The 22,283-nt window shown below is 37.8% G+C and overlaps 4 protein-coding genes across 4 annotated transcripts; 2 read left to right on the plus strand and 2 right to left on the minus strand.

Annotated features, from left to right (window-relative positions):
• Positions 1-7,546: 7,546 nt before the first annotated feature.
• On the minus strand, positions 7,547-8,534 carry LOC137736350 (uncharacterized). The gene is made up of 2 exons (XM_068475634.1): positions 8,401-8,534; positions 7,547-8,021 (listed from the first exon to the last, which is right to left on the minus strand). Exons 1-2 carry the CDS (start codon positions 8,532-8,534, stop codon positions 7,547-7,549), a joined length of 609 nt encoding a protein of 202 aa, XP_068331735.1.
• Positions 8,535-9,044: 510 nt separating this feature from the next.
• On the minus strand, positions 9,045-10,638 carry LOC137736630 (clavaminate synthase-like protein At3g21360). The gene is made up of 3 exons (XM_068475868.1): positions 10,273-10,638; positions 9,503-9,756; positions 9,045-9,414 (listed from the first exon to the last, which is right to left on the minus strand). Exons 1-3 carry the CDS (start codon positions 10,636-10,638, stop codon positions 9,069-9,071), a joined length of 966 nt encoding a protein of 321 aa, XP_068331969.1. The 3' UTR covers positions 9,045-9,068.
• Positions 10,639-15,500: 4,862 nt separating this feature from the next.
• LOC137738212 (probable transmembrane ascorbate ferrireductase 4) lies at positions 15,501-17,286 on the plus strand. Its single transcript, XM_068477843.1, has 4 exons — positions 15,501-15,790; positions 15,914-15,965; positions 16,213-16,409; positions 16,940-17,286. The coding sequence occupies exons 1-4, from the start codon at positions 15,635-15,637 to the stop codon at positions 17,267-17,269; spliced, it is 735 nt and encodes a 244-aa protein (XP_068333944.1). The 5' UTR covers positions 15,501-15,634; the 3' UTR covers positions 17,270-17,286.
• Positions 17,287-18,014: 728 nt separating this feature from the next.
• On the plus strand, positions 18,015-21,661 carry LOC137737906 (uncharacterized). The gene is made up of 11 exons (XM_068477487.1): positions 18,015-18,364; positions 18,451-18,537; positions 18,724-18,888; positions 19,020-19,108; positions 19,487-19,575; positions 19,674-19,777; positions 19,868-19,967; positions 20,042-20,117; positions 20,230-20,344; positions 20,546-21,077; positions 21,353-21,661. The coding sequence occupies exons 1-11, from the start codon at positions 18,112-18,114 to the stop codon at positions 21,447-21,449; spliced, it is 1,707 nt and encodes a 568-aa protein (XP_068333588.1). The 5' UTR covers positions 18,015-18,111; the 3' UTR covers positions 21,450-21,661.
• The last annotated feature ends 622 nt before the right edge of the window (positions 21,662-22,283 follow it).

Raw genomic sequence — 22,283 nt, forward strand, 5'->3', positions numbered from 1 at the left:
GTTAATCTCCACCCTATGCAGACAAGGTCAAAGAGTGGCATTGTTAAGAAGATTGCTCTCCTTGTTGCTGTTCATGAACATGGAGGAGTTGACTTGACTCAAGTAGAACCTGCAACATATAAATCTGCCTTCAAAACTCTAGTATGGCATGAGGCTATGAAAGATGGAATTGCAGCATTACACAAACAAGGTACATAGTCTTTTGTTCCCCTGCCAAAACACAAGAACTTAGATGGTTACAAATGGGTCTTTAAGATCAAAAAGAATGTTGATGGGTCAATTGGGAGGTATAAGGCACGACTGGTAGCTAAAGGCTTTAACCAAGAAGAATGGATTGACTAATGGGGAGACTTTTAGTCCAGTTGTTAAACCAACAACAGTGAAATTGGTTTTAGCTTTATCAACACACTTTGGTTGGACATTGAGACAGTTGGATGTGAAAAATGCCTTCCTTCATTGGCACAATCACTTGGATTTGTTGATATCAAACATGAAGACTATGTTTGCAAATTACATAAGTCTTTATATGGACTGAAACATGCACCATGAGCCTGGAATGAGAGATTCACCACTTTTCTACCCATCTTTGGGGTTCAAATCCACATATGCAGATTCTTCATTGTTTGTGAAAATTGTTGACAGCTCTATGGTAATTTTACTCTTGCATGTGGATGACATTATTATTACTGGCAGTGCAACTCAAGCAATCACTGAAGTTATTCATTCACTTACCAAGGAGTTTGATATCAAAGACTTGGGACCACTACACTATTTTCTGGGGATTCAAATTGTGCAGAAGAAGGATGGCTTGTTTCTCTCTCAAGACAAATATGTGACAGATTTGTTAACTAAGTCTGAAGCGTTGCTGTCTAAACCATGTGCTACTCCATGTTTGCCCTACAATAGATTGCTCAAAGATGATGGGAAACCTTATAATAATCTTGCCCTTTATAGAAGTTTAGTTGGAGCTCTACAATACTCGACATTTACTAGACTTGACATTGCCTTTGCAGTGCATCAGGTCTGTCAGTTTATGCAAAACCCTATGAAGTCACATTTCATGGCAGTTAAACGGATCCTTCGATACTTAATAGCTAATCAAGGTTGTGGAATTCATTATGTCAAGAGTTCACTGGATATTACTACATATAGTGATGTAGATTGGGCTGGGATCCTAATGATAGAAGATCAACTACTGGAATGGTTGTATTTTTGGGGTCTAATCCCATTTCGTGGTCATCTAAGAAGCAAAATAATGTCTCTCGCTCATCCATTGAAGTTGAATATCTGGCTCTATCAACTACAACTGCTGAACTTGATTGGATCAAGCAATTGTTGCATTTTCTGCATATTCCAATTATAAAAAAAGCCACTTCTCTTATGTGACAATTTATCTGCCATAGCACTGACTTTAAATCCAATCCAGCATCAATGTATGAAACACATAGAGATTGATGTGCATTTTGTTCGAGAGACGGTATCAAAACAGCAATTGCATGTGCATTTTGTGTCTTCAAATGAGCAGTTTGCTGATATACTGACCAAAGGATTGTCTGCTCCTCTTTTTCAGATACATTGTGTCAATCTCAAGCTCAAATTATATGCCCCTGAGCTTGAGGGGGATGTTAGGAGTATTAAGATCCAATGGTTATGAAATGGACAAGTGTCAAAAGATTATAAAGTTAGTTAAGTTGGTTATATTGTTACTTAGAGTGTAAGCTACCAAATGCTATTATAAATAGCTTGTAACAAACCATTGTAAATAGATAAGAAAATATACTATAATTCTTAACAGATTTCTCTCTCTAATATCTCCATCTTCTACTTCTCTCTATTCCTTTCTTTTTTCTTGCTTCTGTATAACCTTCTTCTTCAATAAACTCTGATGGTTTACAACACCTTCACTAGTTCGACTCCTCTTCTTTGCTAGAATCTCAGGGCTTGCAGTTGCAGCTCTAGTCATTTTCTGGGCTTTCTCCTTCAAGTCCAGCTTCTTTCCTCACTATTCCCCACAAGAACACCAAGGCTCATCTATTTAGTATGAACCCTCTCCACTCTTTCTATTCACACCTCTTAATTTACTCTCAAAACCCAGATAATATCTCAATTGATCATTTCTTGAAGCTAAAAAATTTGAAAAGGGTGGTTGTTGTTTTTGCAGGCTCTTCATCCTCTATTCATGGTCATGGGGTTTATTCTCATTAGTGGAGAAGGTAATGGAAGTTTTTTAGCAACATGTTTAAAGATTGAAGCAAACCCTTTAATTGATAAGAGGAGTGATTTCCACACGCCCATTTTCTCTGTTTTGCGTACGTGTTTATCTTTAGTCTTTCGATTGAATGAATCAAAGAAGAATCAACGGACATAAATAAATGGGAAAAGTGTACGGAAATCATTTCCCATTGATAAAGGAGATACTTTTATGAGTTGGGTTTTGAATATGTTTTTTTTTGTTATATTTTCTGCAGCAATTTTGATCCATAGGTGGTTGCCTGGTTCAAGGATTATTGTTGTCTGCAGCAATTTTACTCTCTCGATTTTTAATTTTGATTATTGTTGTCTGGATTCCATTTAGGTCTTGTTATCTTGGTCAATTTGATTAATTTAATTTTAGTTTATCACTAGTTAATTCGTCTAGATTGGCATTTTTAGGGTTTAATTATTAATGATTTCAGATTTTTTAAATTTTCGGCAACTGTGAATTTGCTATTGAATCTGACTGTCAGTGGCTCAATGTGCTTCTTTGTATTTTATTGCAAATTTTTGTGACTCCTTGTGAAAATGTAGAATTTTGTGATTCTAAATGGTTTATCTTTTCTATATTTTGCAAGGAATAAATGGTTTTTTTTTATGGAACCTTTCATTTTTCTGTATGTACCATTTGTTTAAATCAAATTTATTTGTTAGTTTATTAATAGTCAATTGTGAATTGTGAATTGACTATATGTACCTTTCATTTTTCTGTATGTACCATTTGTTTAAATCAAATTTTTTTTTATGGCTCAATGTGCTTCTTTGTATTTTACTCAATTGTGAATTGTGAAGACATGTATGCATGTGAGTGTGTAAAGTATGAGATTCAGGAATTAGTGTGTTCTTAGAATTGAGTTTGAAAGTACGATATAGCGAAGAAAAGTACAATTTGATTCTAAATGGTTTGGGATTTCCAAAAAAAGTACATATTGCATAATTCGTCAAGCTTTGGGATTTCCATAGAAAAGTACAAAATTTGATTCTAAATGGTTTATCGTTTCTGTATTTGGAAGGGTTACATGGTTTTCTTTATAAAATTGTTTCCCTTTGCTCCCAAAAAACTGCTTCAAAGGGTTAGGAAGAGCTGTATGAATAGTTTATGTGACGTGGATAATAAATGTACATATATTGTATCATCAAGTGCTATTGTTGAGATATGGATGGATGTATTGATGCTAATTTGTTACTTTTCACACGGCAGTGCGATCTTTTGGAACAGAAGGAAGAAAGAAGGATGGACCACAAATCCCACCGGGAGACAAAGTTTATGAGTATATTTTATTTCGCGGGAGTGACATCAAGGTTGGTACTGAGATGCCTCAGATTGGATTTCACAACGAGTATTTTATATTTTTGTCTGAAAGTTAAAAATAAAAAATAAAAATCCCAAAATGTGCCAACTTTATGAGTTTAAATTACGATGATGGTATTTTTCTTCAATCGTAGCATGGACTTTGGTTGTTTAATAAGAGTAAAAATAGAACCTATAATGTTGCAATTGGTGTTGACTACTCTCTGATGCTAAAACTGAAGCTCAAATATGGCAACTGAAGTATATGGTAATAATGATATTTGATGAAAATGTAACTTTAATGAGGTGACCAGTTTTGAACAATGTAGCCCAGATTTACTTCTGGTTATATTTTCATGTAAATATCGAGACCCTAAGTCTTTCGTTATTATCTTTGTTTTCAGGATTTACAGGTTAAGTCTTCTCCACCTGTTCAGCCTACACCACCTATAAACAATGATCCAGCTATTATCCAGGTAAGAGAAGGAATTTTAACTTTTGGGATGCATCTAGCCAACCTTTGCTAATTTATTCTCTCTCTCTCTCTCTCTCTCTCTCTCTCTCTCTCTCTCTCTCGCAGTCTCACTATTCCCGCCCAGCTCCTTCAACATCGAGCTTGCCTGCTCCAGCTAGTGGATCTTTGATGGATATTAATTCCCATGCTCCACAGATGGGACTCCCTGGTCCAAATTTCCAAGGTAGTTTGCCTTTATATCAACCTGGAGGCAATTTAGCGTCATGGGGTGGTACGCCGCCTCCTCCAAGTGCGAATGGTATGCCAATGTATTGGCAAGGATACTATGGCCCTCCAAATGGGCTACCTCATTTACACCAGCAGTCATTGCTTCGACCACCACCTGGGCTGTCAATGCCTTCTTCACTGCAGCAGCCACTGCAGTACGCCAATTTTACTCCCTCCGTACCTACTGGAGCTTCAAACTTGCCCTCAAACTTGCCTGAAGTTCCACCACCTTTGCTTCCTGCTGCTAGTATTAGTTCCTCTAGTTTGACTGCTACTTCTTTATCCCCGTCAACATTGCCAACAACTGTGCCTCCAGTGCCTTCTACAACATTATCTCTTGAAACTCTACCAAGCTCAATGCCTGACAAAGCACCTAGTTCTGCCCCCTCTGCACCTTCGGCAGCCATGCTTAGTGCAAGCTTGCCACCACTATCTTCTCTGGCTACATCAAGCCCAGATATAAGTGTTGTGCCACCAATCTCTAACAAGCCCCATGCAATTTCTGGTCCAACCTTGCCTTATCCAAGCGTATCTCAAACGACTTCCTCTGTTGCTGGGACAGCCAATTCTCCCTCTTTTTTTAATTTATTACGTGTTCTGTGGTTCGATTGCATGGAGTTCTGACGTTGGCTTCTCCCTCTTTCCATAAATAGGACTATGTGCGTTCTCAGCCAAATGGAGCTCCATACCAAAATCGAAATCGCCAGGGTTATACATATAGGGGACGTGAAAGAGGACGGGGGACTGGGGTAAGGAAGCCTTTTTCCCCCACAATTTGAATTTTGTTGGATATCAGTGGTTTGTTAAATGCGAACTAAAATTGAAATTTCTTGATTGGAAGTGTTTAGTCAGAAGAAGTGTTTTTATTCTCTCGACTACTTCTAATCTATAGTAAGTGACATATATGATAAATCCCAAATTATCTGCAGTCAATATCCCCCCCTGATTGGACTGAACCTACTCTCCTGAATTAAGTTGTTGCATTTTTGGCATCACTGACATTGCCAAACAAATAACATGTTGGTGTGCAGAGTTCACGTCCCATAACAAAATTCACTGAAGAATTTGATTTCATGGCAATGAATGAGAAGTTCAACAAGGATGAGGTTTGGGGTCATCTTGGCAAGAGTAACAAACCTCACAAAGAGGGTGATGGGAATGACAGTGATGAAGATGACATTGAAGATGAAGACGAGGCTGAGTTATCGAAGGTTGAAATCAAGGTGGCATTGGCTATCTATATCATTCTAGCTAGATGAATTCTACTGTAAGTAATAATCCTTGTATTACTTCTGTAATCTGAGTTTGTTTAATTTTGTTTTTGTGCCACAGCCCATCTACAATAAGGATGACTTCTTTGATACCATCTCGTGCAATTCTACGAGTCATGACCAGAATGGAAGGACAAGATACTCTGAGCAAATAAAGATAGATACAGAGGTAACAACCTTTTTGTTTTTGTCATCTTAGTTATTGGAGTTTTTTATTAATGCGGTTGCTTGTTTGGGGGTGCAGACTTTTGGCGCTTTTTCAAGGTACCGGGGTGGAAGAGGCGGCCGTGGTCTTGGGCGTGGTGGCCGTGGTCGTGGTGGCTACTATGGAAGGGGTTATGGAGGTGGTGGCGGCTATGTCCCAAGGGGCCGTGGCCGGGCCATGCCCACTCGTACTGCCTATGAGAGTTAGTATTGGTAAACATTCAAGGCCTCATCTTGCCCTTCAGAACAGCAAAGAGATTTAGGGCTTATGCTAGTGTTGTGCTTTTTGCTTTATTTATGCTTGTCCAGAGAATAAGTAGAAGTAAATGCTTTTTTTTTTTTCAGTATCAAATTGCCGGTCGGTCTGTTTGTGTTTCTTCAACCTGACTTGGCATTCCTTTTTATTGACCAAATCAAGAAGCACCGAGTTTAGTGAAAGAAAACCTTCTGTTTAGTTTCTTCTCGTTGATTGATTCATGGCACCCATTGACGGTCGGGGGTTGGAATGACGACCCTATTGGCATTCGACCGAAGTCGTAGCTGATATCGGCGTTGGTCCTGGCTAAAGTCACTCGGATAGAATTCTGCATGTATCATGCGTGTGGTGTTCCCTAGCCAACCACCACCCCACCCCTCCTCCTGCACCGATGTCCACCTTGCAGGCGACTGCTCAACCATCAATGGCCTCTCTCTCGGCAGATTATCAAATCCAATTCCCGGAAATAGGTTTGAATGGGAACGAGATGGAGACTTATGGTGGAAGACTAAAAAAGGAGATAAGAAAATCTAATCCAATGGTTGTAAGAGTTGAAATCTTATGTTGATAAGAAAGAATTGATCATGACATTAGTAAGAGTTGAAATTTTATGTTGATAAGAAAGAATTGATCATGACATTAGTATAAGTGAAAGGATAACAAGAAATATACATCTAATGGAGGAGATTGAGATAGGAAAATTTAATTTAATGATTGTAAAGAGTTGAAATCCTATCGGCAGCGAGTTTCGAACCTAAGATCTCCAATTTTTAATTTGAAGGAAGCCAGACTTGTGGCCGGAGGTTGAAATGCTTCTGTGAGTCTTTCCGGACCTAGAAGAAGTGGATAACTGTGACTTTCCATGAGTTATCCCCTTTTAAAAAAAAATGACCACGTCATAAGCCATGACTCATGTCATGACATAAGCCAATAATGAAGTCATTCTAGTTATGTTTTTTGCGAAGAAAAAAAAATTGATGTATGAATTTATTTTTATTTTTTTTGTTGAATATTTACAAAAATATTTTACAACAATGTAATTTAAATTATTTGAAAATGTTGCTGTAAGGGTTCTACTTGAATTTAAAAAAAAAAAAACTTGAATTTAAGGTTTCTTCTATAAGGGCTCTTCCACAAGTCTTCAAAAGTGGTGGTAGAAGTGAATTATTAAACTACAACATTCCGAAAGCAGCATCATCTTATACCGCCACCAGAGACTTGGATTACATATTAGCAATGGCTGACAAGGAAGAAGGCTGATAAACCCAGAGGTGCAGACTTCATTGGCAGATCCAGGATTTTAAACTTTGGTCCCAATAACAAAGGTCAAAAAATTTATAAATAAAAATAACATTGAAAAGTTAAATATAATACATTTCATTCAAAAACCATGTACAAAACAACATTACAAGCTATAAAATCCTAATTCAAACGTCCATGACGAGGTTTCATAGTCTGAAAATGTTTCATGATAGCTTAATTACCAATACATGAAAAAACATATTTTTTTAATGTAAACAACTAAGCTGTCACTCAAACCATTGATCTCTCATTTTGTTGCGAAGTGGACCCTTAATGATATTCATAGCGGAAAATGCCCTCTCCACTGAAGCAGTTGGAACCGATAAAACCAAAGCCAACTGAACAAGCAAATATACATATGCAAATGTTCGATGCAACCCTTTATCCATCATTTTCTTAGCAAGCTCATTAATCCCCCGCAATTGAGAAAAATCATTATCAGAACGCACAAAATGAATGTAAATATCAAGTTGATCTTGAAGTACCGATCTCTCTCGATCTGTGAAATCTTCAGGATAAATTTGAGCAAGGTGAACAAGCTGCTCTTTATCAAAAGCTACAAATGAATCATTTGGACTTAAACATGCCAAGCAAATAAGCAATTCGGTATTTGTTTCATCGAAGCGATCATCTAATTCTGTAAGTTGGAAATCAATGACCTCAAAAAAGAGCTCCACTTTGTAATGATGACGATTGGTCTTTCTTGGAGTAATGTAATTATAATATGAGATTGGGTGGGATTAGAAATTTAGGGTTTTGGGTGAATATAAGAAAGATGGGGATTAGGGGGAAAAGCAGAGGAACGGAACGGGGGAAAGGAAAGGGACTCTTGGGAAAGATGGCCCATGTGAGGCTAGGCATATGGAATCAGGGACAATTGACAAACGGCACCGTTTGTCTCATTAGTTTTTAACAAAAATTAAATTAAATTAAACAAATTGGCCTAAACATTGCATTTTAGACCAACTTTTTAAAAAACCATGTTTTCTTTCTTTTCCCCGCTAGCCCTGCTATGTTCTCGTTGAGGGGTCCCTTGGAAAATTTCTAGCAGCATTTTAGGATCGCTGAGGGGTCCTAAGACCTTCTAGGTCCCTCTGTGGATCCGCCTTTGGAAGACTCTGAAGATGATTTCGGAAAACGGGCAAGTGAGACGCTGATTGCCAAAGAATAAGCTGAGTTTGAAAGAGAAGGAGAAGAAGGCACTTGTAGTTTCATCGCTTGTAACTATTTTTGTCCAATTTATATACAAATTTCAAAAATTTCACGGAATTCTCCCCTCTTTATCTACTCTAAAACTTACCGAATGTATATGTGCACGTATATAATTATGTGTTTCTCTCTCTCGTAATGTTGAATGATCATGCAATAAAAAACGTATCCCTAGTCTTATACTTACGTTATGTCTCGCGCCGTAAGCTTGTGAGTTTTAAACAAGATTAGGTGCTGTGAAAATGAAAGAGTTTCACATGTTCTCGTGAAAATAAGAGTTTGAGATATGATATAGGGAATGCACACACAATTTAATTGTTTATTTCTTTCCCAATTAATTGCATATCATATTCACTATATGCCTTTCAAGTTCACCAAATTGAATTTGAAATCACAAATTGAGATCTTATTACGTATACGTACTTTAATGTCTCCGATATCGAGTAGCTTATTCGGAAATGCATAGCATGCATAGTTGCATACAACTTTGATGAAAGTAGAAGATATTGTGGTAATCATATCATGAGATCGATGGTTGTTCTACTTGCATGTGGCAACCAAGACTCTTCTGGGAGCAAGAGAAGGCCTTCTTCCATGAAGCAAAGCCAGGTTATCGAGGAAGAGAACATCACCCTTCTCCCACTTAAACTGGACGCTTTCTTCTTCGATTATCTGCTCACATCTGTTCACCAGCTCTGCCGGAATCTCGGTCCCGTCCGCCATCAGGGCCGAGCTGATCTCCTTCCCATGCATGCCAACCATCGTGTTGAACCACATTCTCCTCCCTTTTCTTCCTTCAAACACCTTCGTCAGCGACCTCGGTCCTAATATCGTCTTGATTCCCCCATCTGCTAGCCACTCGACGTCCATGCCTAAAGCATTAGCCCTGCCACAAGTAAACAAACATTGTCCATTTTAGCTGGTGGCAATGATGTCGACACGTTATATAATGGACTAAAATATGAATGTATTACTTTTTTTCAGCTTCTGCACGGACTGATGTGGCAAAAGTATCCTCCCAACCCCTGCCCCTCATAGAACCTGTGCTGTTCTTACTTGGTGCTGTGAAGGTGTATTTCAAGCCACTTGCATCCAATTCTTCCACAGCTTCCGGGAACTCCTCCAGCATCCTCTCCGTCACTCGGAAGCTCGGAACAAATGGGGTCTGTCCGCCTTCTGGTGGAGGTATCTCACAGAATAGGATGACCTTTTTGGGATATTCCTTAATCTGCAGGTTAATTAATTAGTTAAGACACAGTCAATTGGGGTTAATTAATTAGAATATAGAGAGTCAACGCTTCGAATTTTAGTTTACGATACAAGAGTCATCGGTACATGTTTGCAGGGAACATGCTAAGGTTGGAATGAGTCCATGTTTTGACTTGGCTTAAAAAATTCAAGTAAAAAATGTTTGCTTAAATCAAGATATATGACAGTTAATCAACTTATTAATCTCTCTGTGCTTTGGTGCAGGGGAGGGAAGCAACTGACACAGCATATGTTCGCAGAAAACATGATCAATTTCACACTTCCTAGCGATGAATTCGATACCTTTCTCCGATCCTAATGCAACAAAAACGCGTTCTTTTGTTTTTCGGTTACAAGAAACAACCATTCTAGGCCGAGCCTTGTCACCTAAGAAAACAGGAATGAAACTGCCAGGAGACTTCTCCAATATTTTTGACAACCTATGTCCCTAGAGATAAGGTGATTTTTCATGGTGATTGTATATATATGCACTTACCAAGACCATCTCATGGTGATAGTATATGAACTCTGAGAGAGGTCCTTCATTTGCAGTCCAAACTCGCTTGTGCACATGAGTTCTTGGCGCCGGTCCTACATAGCGAATATCATCCCAACCGAAGGTTTCTATGATGTCGTTGAACTCCTCAGCGTTCTGCACATTGAAACCTCGGAGAAGGATAGCGCTGTTCTTGACAAGCATCTGATCAAACCAGTCCTTGTTCTTCTGAAGAGCCAAAATAAGTGACTCCACATCGTTGTTTTCGGGTGCTGGAGGCTGCAGCACCAGTGGCATGGTCTCACCATCCACTACCTTCTGGCCTTCGCACTCTCCTACTTTGAAGTCTTTGGTGAAGGGCTCCATAATCTCTCTCTCTCTCTCTCTCTCTCTCTCTCTCTCTCTCTCTCTCTCTCTCTCTCTAACTTGCTATTTGTTTATGGGCGTGTTGGTGTTTAGATTCGAAGGGGTTATATATAGTGGTTGGGATATGGTTCTCACCGGCTGATTTTAGATGTTTTGTATGTCATTTTGCTTGTTAAATACGACGCAATAATTCTTTTTTTATTGGTTTTGTTCGCAGGTACCTCAAATTTGAGACTAGAAGTTATAAAAAAATGAATGATAATTACTATGTCAGTCACCACCAAACACAATATAATATACAGAAAAATACTGTATAGGGCGCCTAGCAAGGCATATAGATACTTTATGCAAAGTAAAGACCAGCTGTATAACATAAATTGATTGTACAATGGAAAATACTTTGGCCATATCACAGTTCATCAATTTAACGAGTTAGGGCTCGTTTGGGACTGTTTGTGCCACAAATTTCAGCAAAACTCCAAGTGTTTCCTAAAGAGCACTCAGAAAGCGCTTCTACGATCCAGAAACAGTTTTAAGTTTTTTCGCCCAAATTTTGAAGCATTTTTAGTTGTTTGAAAGTAATTTTAGCCTCTTTTAGAAGCAATCTCAAACATACTTTTAATTACTGTGGTAATATGTATCGGATATAGATTCGCATGCAAGTAAGAACGACTCCGCATATATAAAATGCCGAATAGTGTCCTTTTCTTTAGTTGGCATGTTACTACAAATCAAGGTTGTATGCTAGCTAGGGTTAACAAAGGTTATCGGCCATCAAACTCCGAGAAGTCGATGAGTAAAAAACCATACAGTAAAACAAAAAAAACACAGATAACAGCCCTAATAAAGTAAATTGATCTTTCTTATGCAACAGCTAGCAGACTAATAAATCTTTGTTTGCCATCTCAGAAAGAGCTTTCGAGTTACCTTGATCTAATTTGCGATTTGCCGTTCCATTGTTGGAATCTCTGAAGGTCTTGGTATACCCGTACGAGTGAGTATTTTGATACCTCCTTTCGTTTCCATAACGTTATGGACAAAGCAAAGTGCTTAACCCAAACACAAGTTGACAAATTCTCCTCTTTTTTTTAATGCTTCAAATTCTACAATGCCTCTACGTCCGCATACAAGGATGTAATCAAGCCGGCCGTCCAGCTTTTACATTTCAAGCTTTTCTGGTCGCGGGGCATTTCAAATCTGCCTATGCTCCACTTGGCAATTTTATAGGCCATATAGATATATGCTACTTATTTTTTTTTTTTATCTTTGTGAGTCCCGATCCTCTTTTTGATATATGTGTACGGAATTTAAGGACTTAGAGATCTAAGTCGTTGAACAAAAAGAATGAGAGATTCATACTTTTGGTTTATGTGGGGTGAGCCAGTGAAATGGGCTACCTACCCACCTATGTTGATTCCAAATACATATACCATTTTGTTGAAGGTTGTTCAAGCTTTTCCTCAGAGTATGACATGAATTACTTCAACGCCATGGCACTTGGTACTCGAACATTGGCTCGAAGCATTTTCTCCATCCTTCTTATTCTAAAAAATCAAAGCATCGTGCGTCTTGATACCAATAAAGACTGCAAGATTTAAAAGTCCAAATCTCTAAATCTGTTGGCTTCAGACATGAAGATCCGAAAAGGATCTTGTTCTTAAAGCCCCCCCCCCCCCCCCCCCATATATACACTGAATATTCTTATATCATCAATAGACAAACTAGGTAACACATATAAATGATTAAAAAACCACATTAAGAAAGTGTATTTAAAATTTTAATTAACATCCCATTGACATGGACAAAGTCCCTAGGCAAGCAGCTCTACAAAAAGCCAGGGCCAACGAAAAATTAGGGGGTGTGCTATCCACATTTTTTTTTTTTCACTTTTCACTTACTTTTTATTAATTTTTATTCTTTGATTTTTTTTTTTATTTATTCAATCTGAAAGCCAAAAATTAAAAAAGTGTGAGTAGTGTAAAGAAGTGTGTGGATATCACACCTCAAAATTTATGCGTCATCCGCGCACAAAATGGCAAACACTCAATGTTTACAGAAAACTGACACATGGCATCCACAGATTAACTTAATTACTTTATAATCTCACAAAATTACAACACGAGGCACGTGACAAAACACAAAGCATCCTATTTAAAGTTGAAACCAGAATTTAAAATCTAAACAAAGAATTTGTTAGACGCTTCTTGCTTTATTTGTAAGAAACTATTTTTTATCTGTAAATAATAGTGTAATAAATACACAAATGTAATTTATTAAAGGATTATTTTGGTTTCGGTCCCTAATCAATTTAATTGTTAGACTGAAGTTTTATTTGTTTAAATATTTTGATCGAGATCCTTAACATTATTTAAGAGATTTAATTCATGCATTAATTCATTTAATGTCCCACAAATTACGAAATTTAAACAACTTCAAATAATATTTTTAAAATATAATAAATACTTAAAAATAAATATTAGAGTAATATTGTTCTTCACAAAATTATAGCAAGAAAATAATGACACACCCCAACCAAAATCAAGGCGTGATGGCTGTCACGCCTTGATTTTGGTCGAGGTGTGTCAGTTTAGTATCAGAGCAAATCTCTAGCCGAGTGTGTCGACGAGGATGTCGGACCTCTAAGGGGGGTGGATTGTAACATCCCATATCGCCCAAGAGAGTGGATCCTGTAAGCCTTATATGTATATTCTCATCTCTACCTAGCACGAGGCCTTTTGGGAGCTCACTGGATTCGGGTTCCATCGGAACTTCGAAGTTAAGCGAGTTCGCGCGAGAGCAATCTCAGGATGGGTGACTTATTGGGAAGTTCTCGTGTGAGTTCCCAGAAACAAACTCGTGAGGGAGTGGTCGGGGCCCAAAGCGGACAATATCATGCTATGGGGGGCCCAGGCGGGGATGTGACAATTTGGTATTGGAGCCAATCCCTAGCCGAGTGTACCGACGAGGACGTCGGGCCCCTAAGGGGGTGGATTGTAACATTCCACATCGCCCAGGGGAGTGGATCCTGTAAGCTTTAGTGTGAGGGCGTGGTCGGGGCCCAAAGCGGACAATATCGTGCTACGGTGGAGTCGAGTCCGGTATGTGGTGTGATTGCTCTTGTGCGAACTCGCTTAACTTCGGAGTTCGGATGAAACCTGAAGCCAATGAGCTCCCAAAAGGCCTCGTGCTAGGTAGAGATGAGAATATATATATATATATATATATATATATATATATATATATATATATATATATATATATATATATATAAGGCTTACATGATCCACTCCCCTAGGCGATGTGGGATGTTACAATCCACCCCCTTAGGGGCCCGACGTCCTTGTCGATACACTCGGCCAGAGATTGGCTCTGATACCAAATTGTCACATCCCGGACCAGACCCACCGTAGCACAATATTGTTCGTTTTGGGCCCCGACCACGCCCTCACAGTTTTGTTTCTGGGAACTCACACAAGAACTTCCCAGTGGGTCACCCATCTTGGGATTGCTCTCGCGTGAACTCGCTTAACTTCGGAGTTCCGATGGAACCCGAAGCCAGTGAGCTCCCAAAAGACCTCGTGCTAGGTAAATATGAGAATATACATATAAGGCTTATATGATCCACTCCCTTGGGTGATGTGGGATGTTACAAATAATGTACCCACATAATTATTAACATATTTTAAAAAATAACTACTGATATATTTTAAAACATAAAATAAATACATATAATTAGCATGGGTACATTTAGCAAAATTAAAAAAGGGTACCAATAAATTAAAAAATATGGGTGCAAATACAAATAAAACTTTAAAAAATATGGGCACAATATATATATATATATATATATATATATATATATATGGGTACAAATTCAAACTGAAAAGAAAATTGATAAAAATAAAAAAAAAAGGTTGCAAATTAAAAATAGGTACAAACTAATAATAAAAATAGGGAATTATTATTAGCACTCCAAAAATCTCATTATACACTCCAAACTTTCTATATTAGGAAAGAAAAATACACTTGTGAGGAGTGTAGAATGTGATTTTTGAAGTGTCAATAACACTTCCCTAAAAAAATATATGATAAAAAATTTAGCCATAAATATAAATATAGCAAATGTAAAATTTCTAACACTAAATGAATATATTAGAAATAAAAAATATTTTATTATTGAAATAATTAATAACGTTTATTAAAACCCAAGGATCTTGATCAAAAATTGAAAAGAAATAAAATTTTAATTAATGGAGTAACACGAGACACAAAATAAAAGCACTTAGATTAGAAATTAGGTTTAATCAATGTAGCAAAAATTGTAAATAATAGTGTAACAAATTCACAAAAACAGATCTTGCAACTCTGTGATGGCTCTAATTCGTCAAGTTTGCTTGAATCTTGGCATTTTTCTTTGTTATGGCTCTAATTCTGTAAGTGTCAAATTATCAATTTTTTTTCAACCAACTTGACGAGATAGAATAACTTGATACACGAAATGAAAACATAAAAGATAATGCTTGTATTTTTTCACGGTGAAACCTTCTTGTTCCATCATTTAATAATAATGTGAAACAAAGAAATTCTGCAAGGGAGAATACAAGCATTATCCAAACAGAAATTGCATAAAAAACAAAAAAGCCTTAAAAAGAAGGGAATTTTAACAAAAAAAAAACTTTCGGTACTGTTTATTTTAACGAAAAATCATATTTTTACATGAAAAAATCAATACTGATACTGTTTACTTTATCATTTATTTTATCTTTATCGTTAAAATTCAAAATTTTCAAATTATTTTAATTAATTTTCCTTAAAAAGAACATGCAGTGGGACAGTCTTTGAGTGAAAGCATCTGTGTTTTCCGCATAAAGAATTCGAGAAAGAAAGCAACTTTACGCAAGTGCCTGGTATTATTGTACCAAACTAGATCTAGACTTCAGCTGTCGGTGCACTGAACTCTCGCTCTCAGAGTGTTGGAGCTGCAAGTATCAAATCCATGGCGACAGTCACACCTTCACTAGTTCCACTCCTCTTCTTTGCCAGAATCTCAGGGCTTGCAGTTGCAGCTCTGGTCATTTTCTGGGCTTTCTCCTTCAAGTCCAGCTTCCTTCCTCACTCTTCCCCACAAGAACACCAAGTCCTCATCTATTCAGTATGAACCCTCTCCACTCTTTCTATTCACACCTCTTAATTTACTCTCAAAACCCAGATAATATCTCAATTGATCATTTCTTGAAGCTAAAAAATTTGAAAAGGGTGGTTGTTGTTTTTGCAGGCTCTTCATCCTCTGTTCATGGTCATTGGGTTTATTCTCATTAGTGGAGAAGGTAATGGAAGTTTTTTGGCAACTTGTTTAAAAATTGAAGCAAACCCTTTAATTGATAAGAGGAGTGATTTCCACACGTCCATTTTCTCCGTTTTGCGTACGTGTTTATCGCTGGTCCTTCGATTGAATGAATCAAAGAAGAATCAACGGACAGAAATAAACGGGAAATGTGTATGGAAATCATTTCCCATCGGTATGAGTTGGGTTTTGAATATTTTTTATTTTTATTTTTGTTATATTTTCTGCAGCAATTTTGATCCATAGGTGGTTGCCTGGTTCAAGGAGTTTGAAGAAATCAGTGCATTTGTGTCTTCAAGGCATGGCTTTGGCTTCTGGGATAGTTGGGATTTGGACTAAATTTCAAGGGAAGAAGGGCATTGTGGCTAATTTCTATAGTTTGCATTCTTGGATGGGGTTGATCTGCATCCTCTTGTTTGGAGCTCAGGTAAATTCTTCATACTTCTAAATTTAACTCATATTTGATGCAATTATTTGATTTATGGGAAACTACATTGTTGTTTTGACACTTCTTCGAGAAACGTACATGTAACAGGGACGTTAACATAGCGGTTTAATCACAAAAGCAATATTATATTTTAGGATAATTACAGATTTGGAGTTTTAGTAACCTTGTAGGCCGTCTTGACTGTAGAGTAGCATCAACCCTCAATCATATCAGTGAAATAATTTATCAAATGGGCCAGAGGAAAGCAATTATTAATATAACCTAAAAACGTACTACATGCGCTTTATGGAGGTGCTAAAATGTTTTTGGATAATAAAAGCGCTTTATAGAGGTGATACGTTGTGAAGCACTTGAATTTTTAATAAAAATTTTGACGCAGTTGTAAACAGAAGTGTTGCTCGTCTTAGAAGTAGCCACAAACATCCCTCGACCTTACTGTTGCCGTGGTTAATAAGCTCAATACTTGTTCATGCTCCGAGTGTAAAACTTATTAGATTTCCAATTTGCAGTGGTTGATGGGGTTCCTGAGCTTCTGGCATCGAGGGGAAGTGCGCTCGGTGAGGCTAAGGGTGTTGCCGTGGCACATCTTCCTTGGACTCTACACGTACGGTCTGGCCGTGGCAACTGCAGAAACGGGGCTTTTGGAGAAGTTGACATTCTTACAAACGAAGAGGAATGTGTCTAAACACTGTACCGAGTCGATGGTTGTGAATAGTTTGGGACTGGGGCTGGCATTGGTCAGCGGCTTTGTAATTTTGGCTGCAGTGTCGCCTAAATACCAAGCCCTTCAAAGTAAACTCATTTACTCATCAGACAGCAAAAAGTCCATGTCTTCTTAATCAAATTTTGTTTTTTTTTTAACTCATCTAGTGATCTTTGCAACGATGCAATCTGGGTTTGTGTTTTTACTCTGTAAGTGTTATTTTGTTGGTGATGGTAAATGTTTGATCCAAGTTGGTGCATGAATTAACCCAGTTGACAAAACATTTTCAGTCTCGGTGTCAAGGATTAGACTGAATTGGATAACTCACTATTGTTCGAAGTTAGTAGAAAGAAGAAACGAAAGAATTGTGGCAGAAGATGGATTACTTATTAGAAAAATTTATCCATTTCAATCTTATGTTATGAAAAAATCATTCACTTCAGTCCTAAGCCCAAAAAAAAAAAAAAGGACCAAGGCGAAGTTCGCCTTCATACTATGAGGGCTGCTAGAATTAGTCGTGCATCAACATTGAAGTCCAATTACATCAATGCCTAGGAATCAATCACAAGTTCAATGGCAACTAATCCTAGGTTGGTCTTGTAGCAATTAATTAATGAGAAAAACTTCGATAGGCACTGTTAGACCAAATACTTGTGTTATATTTTTGTGAAAACTGCGCTACAGATGACCTGGTCAACCAACTTAAATTGGATAGGCCAAATACTTTTATATTTGTGTGAAAACTGCGTTACGGACGACGTGATTAGATATGTCATAAATTGGGTACACCAAATAAACGGACTCCACCGCCACCTCCTACTTCCCACCTCCCACTCTCCGACCCCAAACACACACACACACACACACACTCTCTCTCTCTCTCTCTCTCTCTCTGCAATTACAAAGCTTCATCATTTCTCACCTCCCACTGCAAATTCAAAACCCTCATCCCCAAATCTCGTTCAGCTATCAATAATCATGTGCTCTTCTTGTGCACCTCCTTCTTCCTCCATCTTCCTTCCCACATACACTTCCTTACTTATACGACGCCGTACTCTCTCCCCGACCCTAATTCTCTTGAAACCCAAATCTACAAGGCCCAGACTGCGCCTCTCTGCTTCGCTCGCCCAGCGAAACCTCGACATTTCATGGTTCCCATCGGACCAATCCGCCGACGGCGACTATGGCGGTTGGGAAATTGTCGATTCTCCGCTTCCCCGCAGAAGTCCAGGTCTGAATTAATCATGAATTTAATGAATTTCGCACAACCTCGCATAAAAGTTTAAGACTTTTTTTTTAATTTGTTGGTTGTTGCAGGGTTACCTAAATTTGTGATTGTGGGCATTGGGGCTTCACTGGCGGTAATAGTTGCCGCCATTTCTCACTTTTCGCGGTCGAAAAGAGGTCTGCATTTTCACTTATTGGCTCTTTTGATGGGTTACTAGTGATTAAGTTTCCTTTGTAGTGAATTGCTGTTCCAATTGGGTTGATTTGGTTACTTTATTTTAGGATAACAGCTCTAGTGGTTTTGTATGGTCGGACATTTGCTAAATTGTGTGTTGGGCGTACTACATTGTTCTATTTTTGTAGGTTTTAAGTTTCAAATTACGAGTCCATTGCATTCTTTTCACGGGATATTGAGTCAGGGATCTGATACTGAATCTGCTAACCAAGTAGCATTGGATGAGGATGCCGCGGTCCCTGAGGCAAGTCCAGGGACTGTACCTGTTGTTGATAGCGACAATGTTACTTCAGGTACATTAAATTGAACATTTCTTAAGGTATTAAGAAATACCCTATTATTTTATTTTGTTTTCATGTCTAAATTGTCTTTATACTGATGAATTCGCAGAGGTTTTCTTACGTATCTTCTTTTTTTAATTCAGCATATGTGGAGAAGCTTGAACGCATTATAATCCCTGTTGCTGTGGATTCTACTCAACAGGAAGCTCTAGCAGTTTTGAAGAAACTGAAGGTTTACTTCTTTATTGAGTGCTGTCAAATCTTTATTGGGTCTTTTAAGATGCTGATATTTATGTCTTATCTGCATTTTCGAAGTAAGGACTAAAGACATAAGCTTACTGACTAAACCGGTTCTGAGATTTGGGTGGCATGCTCACTGATAGCAAGTTTCTGGAACAAAATTTTTAAATATAATTTTGAATCCCCATGGAACTTTCAATCTGTTTTTTTAATGTAGGATTAATTTACTTCTTACTATCAGTGACGTTTTACAGTCTTGAAATTTTGGACTTGTGACATGTTCTTGTCTGTACATTTAGTGTTCTTATATGACTGAAACTCTGGGTCGATTTCTGAGCATGAATTTCTCAACTGTAATTAAGGTACACAGATCATTGAAGATGATGTCAAGGCTGATGAGTTGTGTACTAGAAGGGAATATGCAAGATGGCTAGTTCAATTAAACTCATCATTGGAAAGGTACTAATTTATACGTACACACCTTGAAATAAATTATATATTTTTTTATTAGATCTTCAGGTTGGTCTTTCCTTACATATTTTTAATTTACTTTATAGGAATGCAAAGCACCTGCTTATCCCATCAGTTTCACTTGCTGGATCCATAATTTCTGCATTTGATGATGTGTGTGTTGAAGACCCAGATTTTGGGTCCATTCAAGGTGAGGATTGATTCTTTTATCTGCAATTTGATTGGTATTTGGTCTATAAAGATTGTATTTTAATCTTTGCTTCTGCATCCTGTCCCTAAGCTCTTGCGGAGGCTGGTGTCATTCCTAGCAAGTTATCACAGAAGAGCTCCAGTTATGACGGTCTAAATGGCTATGGAAATATCAATTTTTCACCTGAGAGGTAGAAAGTATGTTTGATGTTTTTCTTAATACCTTGAGTTTCCCTTTATACTCAAATAGTACACGGTGCTGCAGGTTTATCTCTCGACAAGATCTAATTGATTGGAAAGCCCATTTAGAGTATGACTTTTTGCCAGGAGTAATAGAGAAGGTAAGGAAGACCACAAACATAATCATCAATCCGTGATTTTTCTGATTTTTCCCCAAGAGTAAACCATGCCTCCTAAGTCATTGGTTTGAAATCTGACTTATTTACAGTCCAGATATCAACCACAACAGTAGGTTTTATGGATGTGAAAGGGATAAGTTCAGATGCACCAGCAGGACTATATATTGACATGCTGACAGAGGAAAGTAGCATACTCAGAAAAGTTTTTGGTATTCCCAGTTTCCATGTCTACTCTAAAGTAATTTAAAATTTCCAACCGTGCACACATCAACACAAATTTGATGAATAACTTGTGTTTCCACACTTTGAAAACTAACAAGCAGATATGTAGGCTCATATATGAATGTTTATGTTTTTCTATGTATGGTATGAGGTTTATTCTAAGAACGCCATGGCATATTATCTTGCAGGACAGTGCAAGCGGCTTCAGCCAAACAAACCTTCAACAAAAGCACAAGCAGCAGTGGCGTTGACAAGTGGCAGGATCGCGGAATCAGTTGCTTCTGAATTGTTGAGAATAAAAGCTGAAAATTCTGCAAGAAAGGCTGAGATGGAAGTTATCAGGTTAGAATTGCTTGACAGGGAAGACATACAAAAGTTTTGGGATGAGAAAATGAATGCAGAGAAAGCACATGGTCTTGAGGTGGAGAATGCTTATCTTGCTGCCCTTCAGGATTTGGAACAGGAGAAAATTTTCCAAGAAAAGAATTTTGCTGAGATGTTAAAGGAGAAGGCAGCTATGGACTCTCAGAGGCATTTACTTCTCAGTCTCAAGGAAGAGGTCAATGAGATGTCAGAAAAGCTTGCGTCTGAGAGGTCTACTTATGTTGCTGAGAAGTGTGATTTGCAGGACACGCTCAACGATTTAGAGACGAAGCAGGAAAGTATGCTTGATACGAAATCTATACTTGAAGCTGAGATAGAAGCTATTCGGATTCTTAGGTATCACTCATCATCACTGCAATTATTGTTAATAATGCATAGACACATATTACTAGAGTGGGTGTTAAAATGTAACATTTCAAGTTTAGGTTAACTTTATGGCTCTTGACCTTTTCTTTCTAAAACATGTTTTGCATAAATTAGCTATAACTTTTCTGTTACATACAACAGGACATTGTCATGAAGTTTTATCAAAGACCGAAAACTTTAATCTTTTAATGAAATGGCATGGATATATTTATATACGATTCTAATAATTTTGCACAATGATGCAGATCTTGGGTAGAGGATGAAGCAAGAAAAAGCCATGCTCGTGCCAAGGTTCTTGAGGAAGTAGGACAAAGGTGGAAATGGGATAACCAGGCCCCTTGACGCGATACAGAGATTTTTAATCCTTGTTTTTTTAAGGTCACGAGTGGAGCGATGCACAAGGAAGTTCTGATTGTTATTCTGTGTAGGCTTGTACAATTTCGAATGCAGAATGCCATTGGCATGAGCAATGTTAAAGATTTGTGCATAAAGTATAGCGTCTTTTGAATCGACAAAAGTTAGCAATCGAAGAGATGAGGATCGAGTCTTTTCTTTCACGGAATGTGTAATGCAAATGTGATATGGAAGCTCTTGAAGTGATGTTTCATGCAACTCTCAGTTTTTTTCCGTTCTTTTTCTCCATTGGGCAGCTTAAAAGTAATACTTTTTGGGTCATAGAAACACCAATTCAAGTGCTTCAAGCAAAAGTGCTTATGAAAATGTATCTAGTAGAAGCACTTCTAACAAAAGCATTTATTAACAGAAGTGTTTTTCGGATAAACAAACGCAACCGGACCCGTAATTTCGAAACAGCATCACCATGGAATGGAAAATTACAGCCACATCCAGATGGGGTAAAGCGGTAAATCCACTCACATGCGTCGGTCAAAATTCAGTCAGCCGTTTTCTGAGGACAAAAGTAGAAACGCAAAGCCGGTCAAAAAGTTACTGCAATTTACTGCAGTGTCTCTCCGGTGAAAAATCCCACAGCTGAAGCCCAGATGGTATTCTTTTTTACCCACCTCCAAATGTACATGTTTTTTGACCTTTTCATCTAATTATTTATCGACTGGAAGTGACCACAGTTCGTATTTCATCTGTTGAAAATGCCTATTCTAGTTGTATCTTGAAAATCTTCTAGTATGCACCGGATTTTTTGCCGTTAAATTCTTCGTC

This window comes from Pyrus communis, chromosome 6 (assembly GCF_963583255.1).
Source record: "Pyrus communis chromosome 6, drPyrComm1.1, whole genome shotgun sequence".
NCBI lineage: Eukaryota > Viridiplantae > Streptophyta > Magnoliopsida > Rosales > Rosaceae > Pyrus > Pyrus communis.

Excerpts from the sequence above, each read along its gene's own strand:
- LOC137736350 (XM_068475634.1), bottom strand. The coding sequence starts at position 8,534 with ATGAAACTACAAGTGCCTTCTTCTCCTTCTCTTTCAAACTCAGCTTAT. Across the intron at positions 8,022-8,400 it reads TCCACAGAGGGACCTAGAAG|AAAGACCAATCGTCATCATT; the intron begins GTCTTAGGACCC and ends CATTACTCCAAG.
- LOC137737906 (XM_068477487.1), top strand. The coding sequence starts at position 18,112 with ATGTGCTCTTCTTGTGCACCTCCTTCTTCCTCCATCTTCCTTCCCACA. Across the intron at positions 19,968-20,041 it reads ATCAATTTTTCACCTGAGAG|GTTTATCTCTCGACAAGATC; the intron begins GTAGAAAGTATG and ends ACGGTGCTGCAG. Across the intron at positions 21,078-21,352 it reads GAAGCTATTCGGATTCTTAG|ATCTTGGGTAGAGGATGAAG; the intron begins GTATCACTCATC and ends ACAATGATGCAG.
- LOC137736630 (XM_068475868.1), bottom strand. The coding sequence starts at position 10,638 with ATGGAGCCCTTCACCAAAGACTTCAAAGTAGGAGAGTGCGAAGGCCAG. Across the intron at positions 9,757-10,272 it reads ATCACCATGAGATGGTCTTG|ATTAAGGAATATCCCAAAAA; the intron begins GTAAGTGCATAT and ends ATTAACCTGCAG. Across the intron at positions 9,415-9,502 it reads CGTGCAGAAGCTGAAAAAAA|GGCTAATGCTTTAGGCATGG; the intron begins GTAATACATTCA and ends TACTTGTGGCAG.
- LOC137738212 (XM_068477843.1), top strand. The coding sequence starts at position 15,635 with ATGGCGACAGTCACACCTTCACTAGTTCCACTCCTCTTCTTTGCCAGA. Across the intron at positions 15,791-15,913 it reads ACCAAGTCCTCATCTATTCA|GCTCTTCATCCTCTGTTCAT; the intron begins GTATGAACCCTC and ends TTGTTTTTGCAG. Across the intron at positions 16,410-16,939 it reads TCCTCTTGTTTGGAGCTCAG|TGGTTGATGGGGTTCCTGAG; the intron begins GTAAATTCTTCA and ends TCCAATTTGCAG.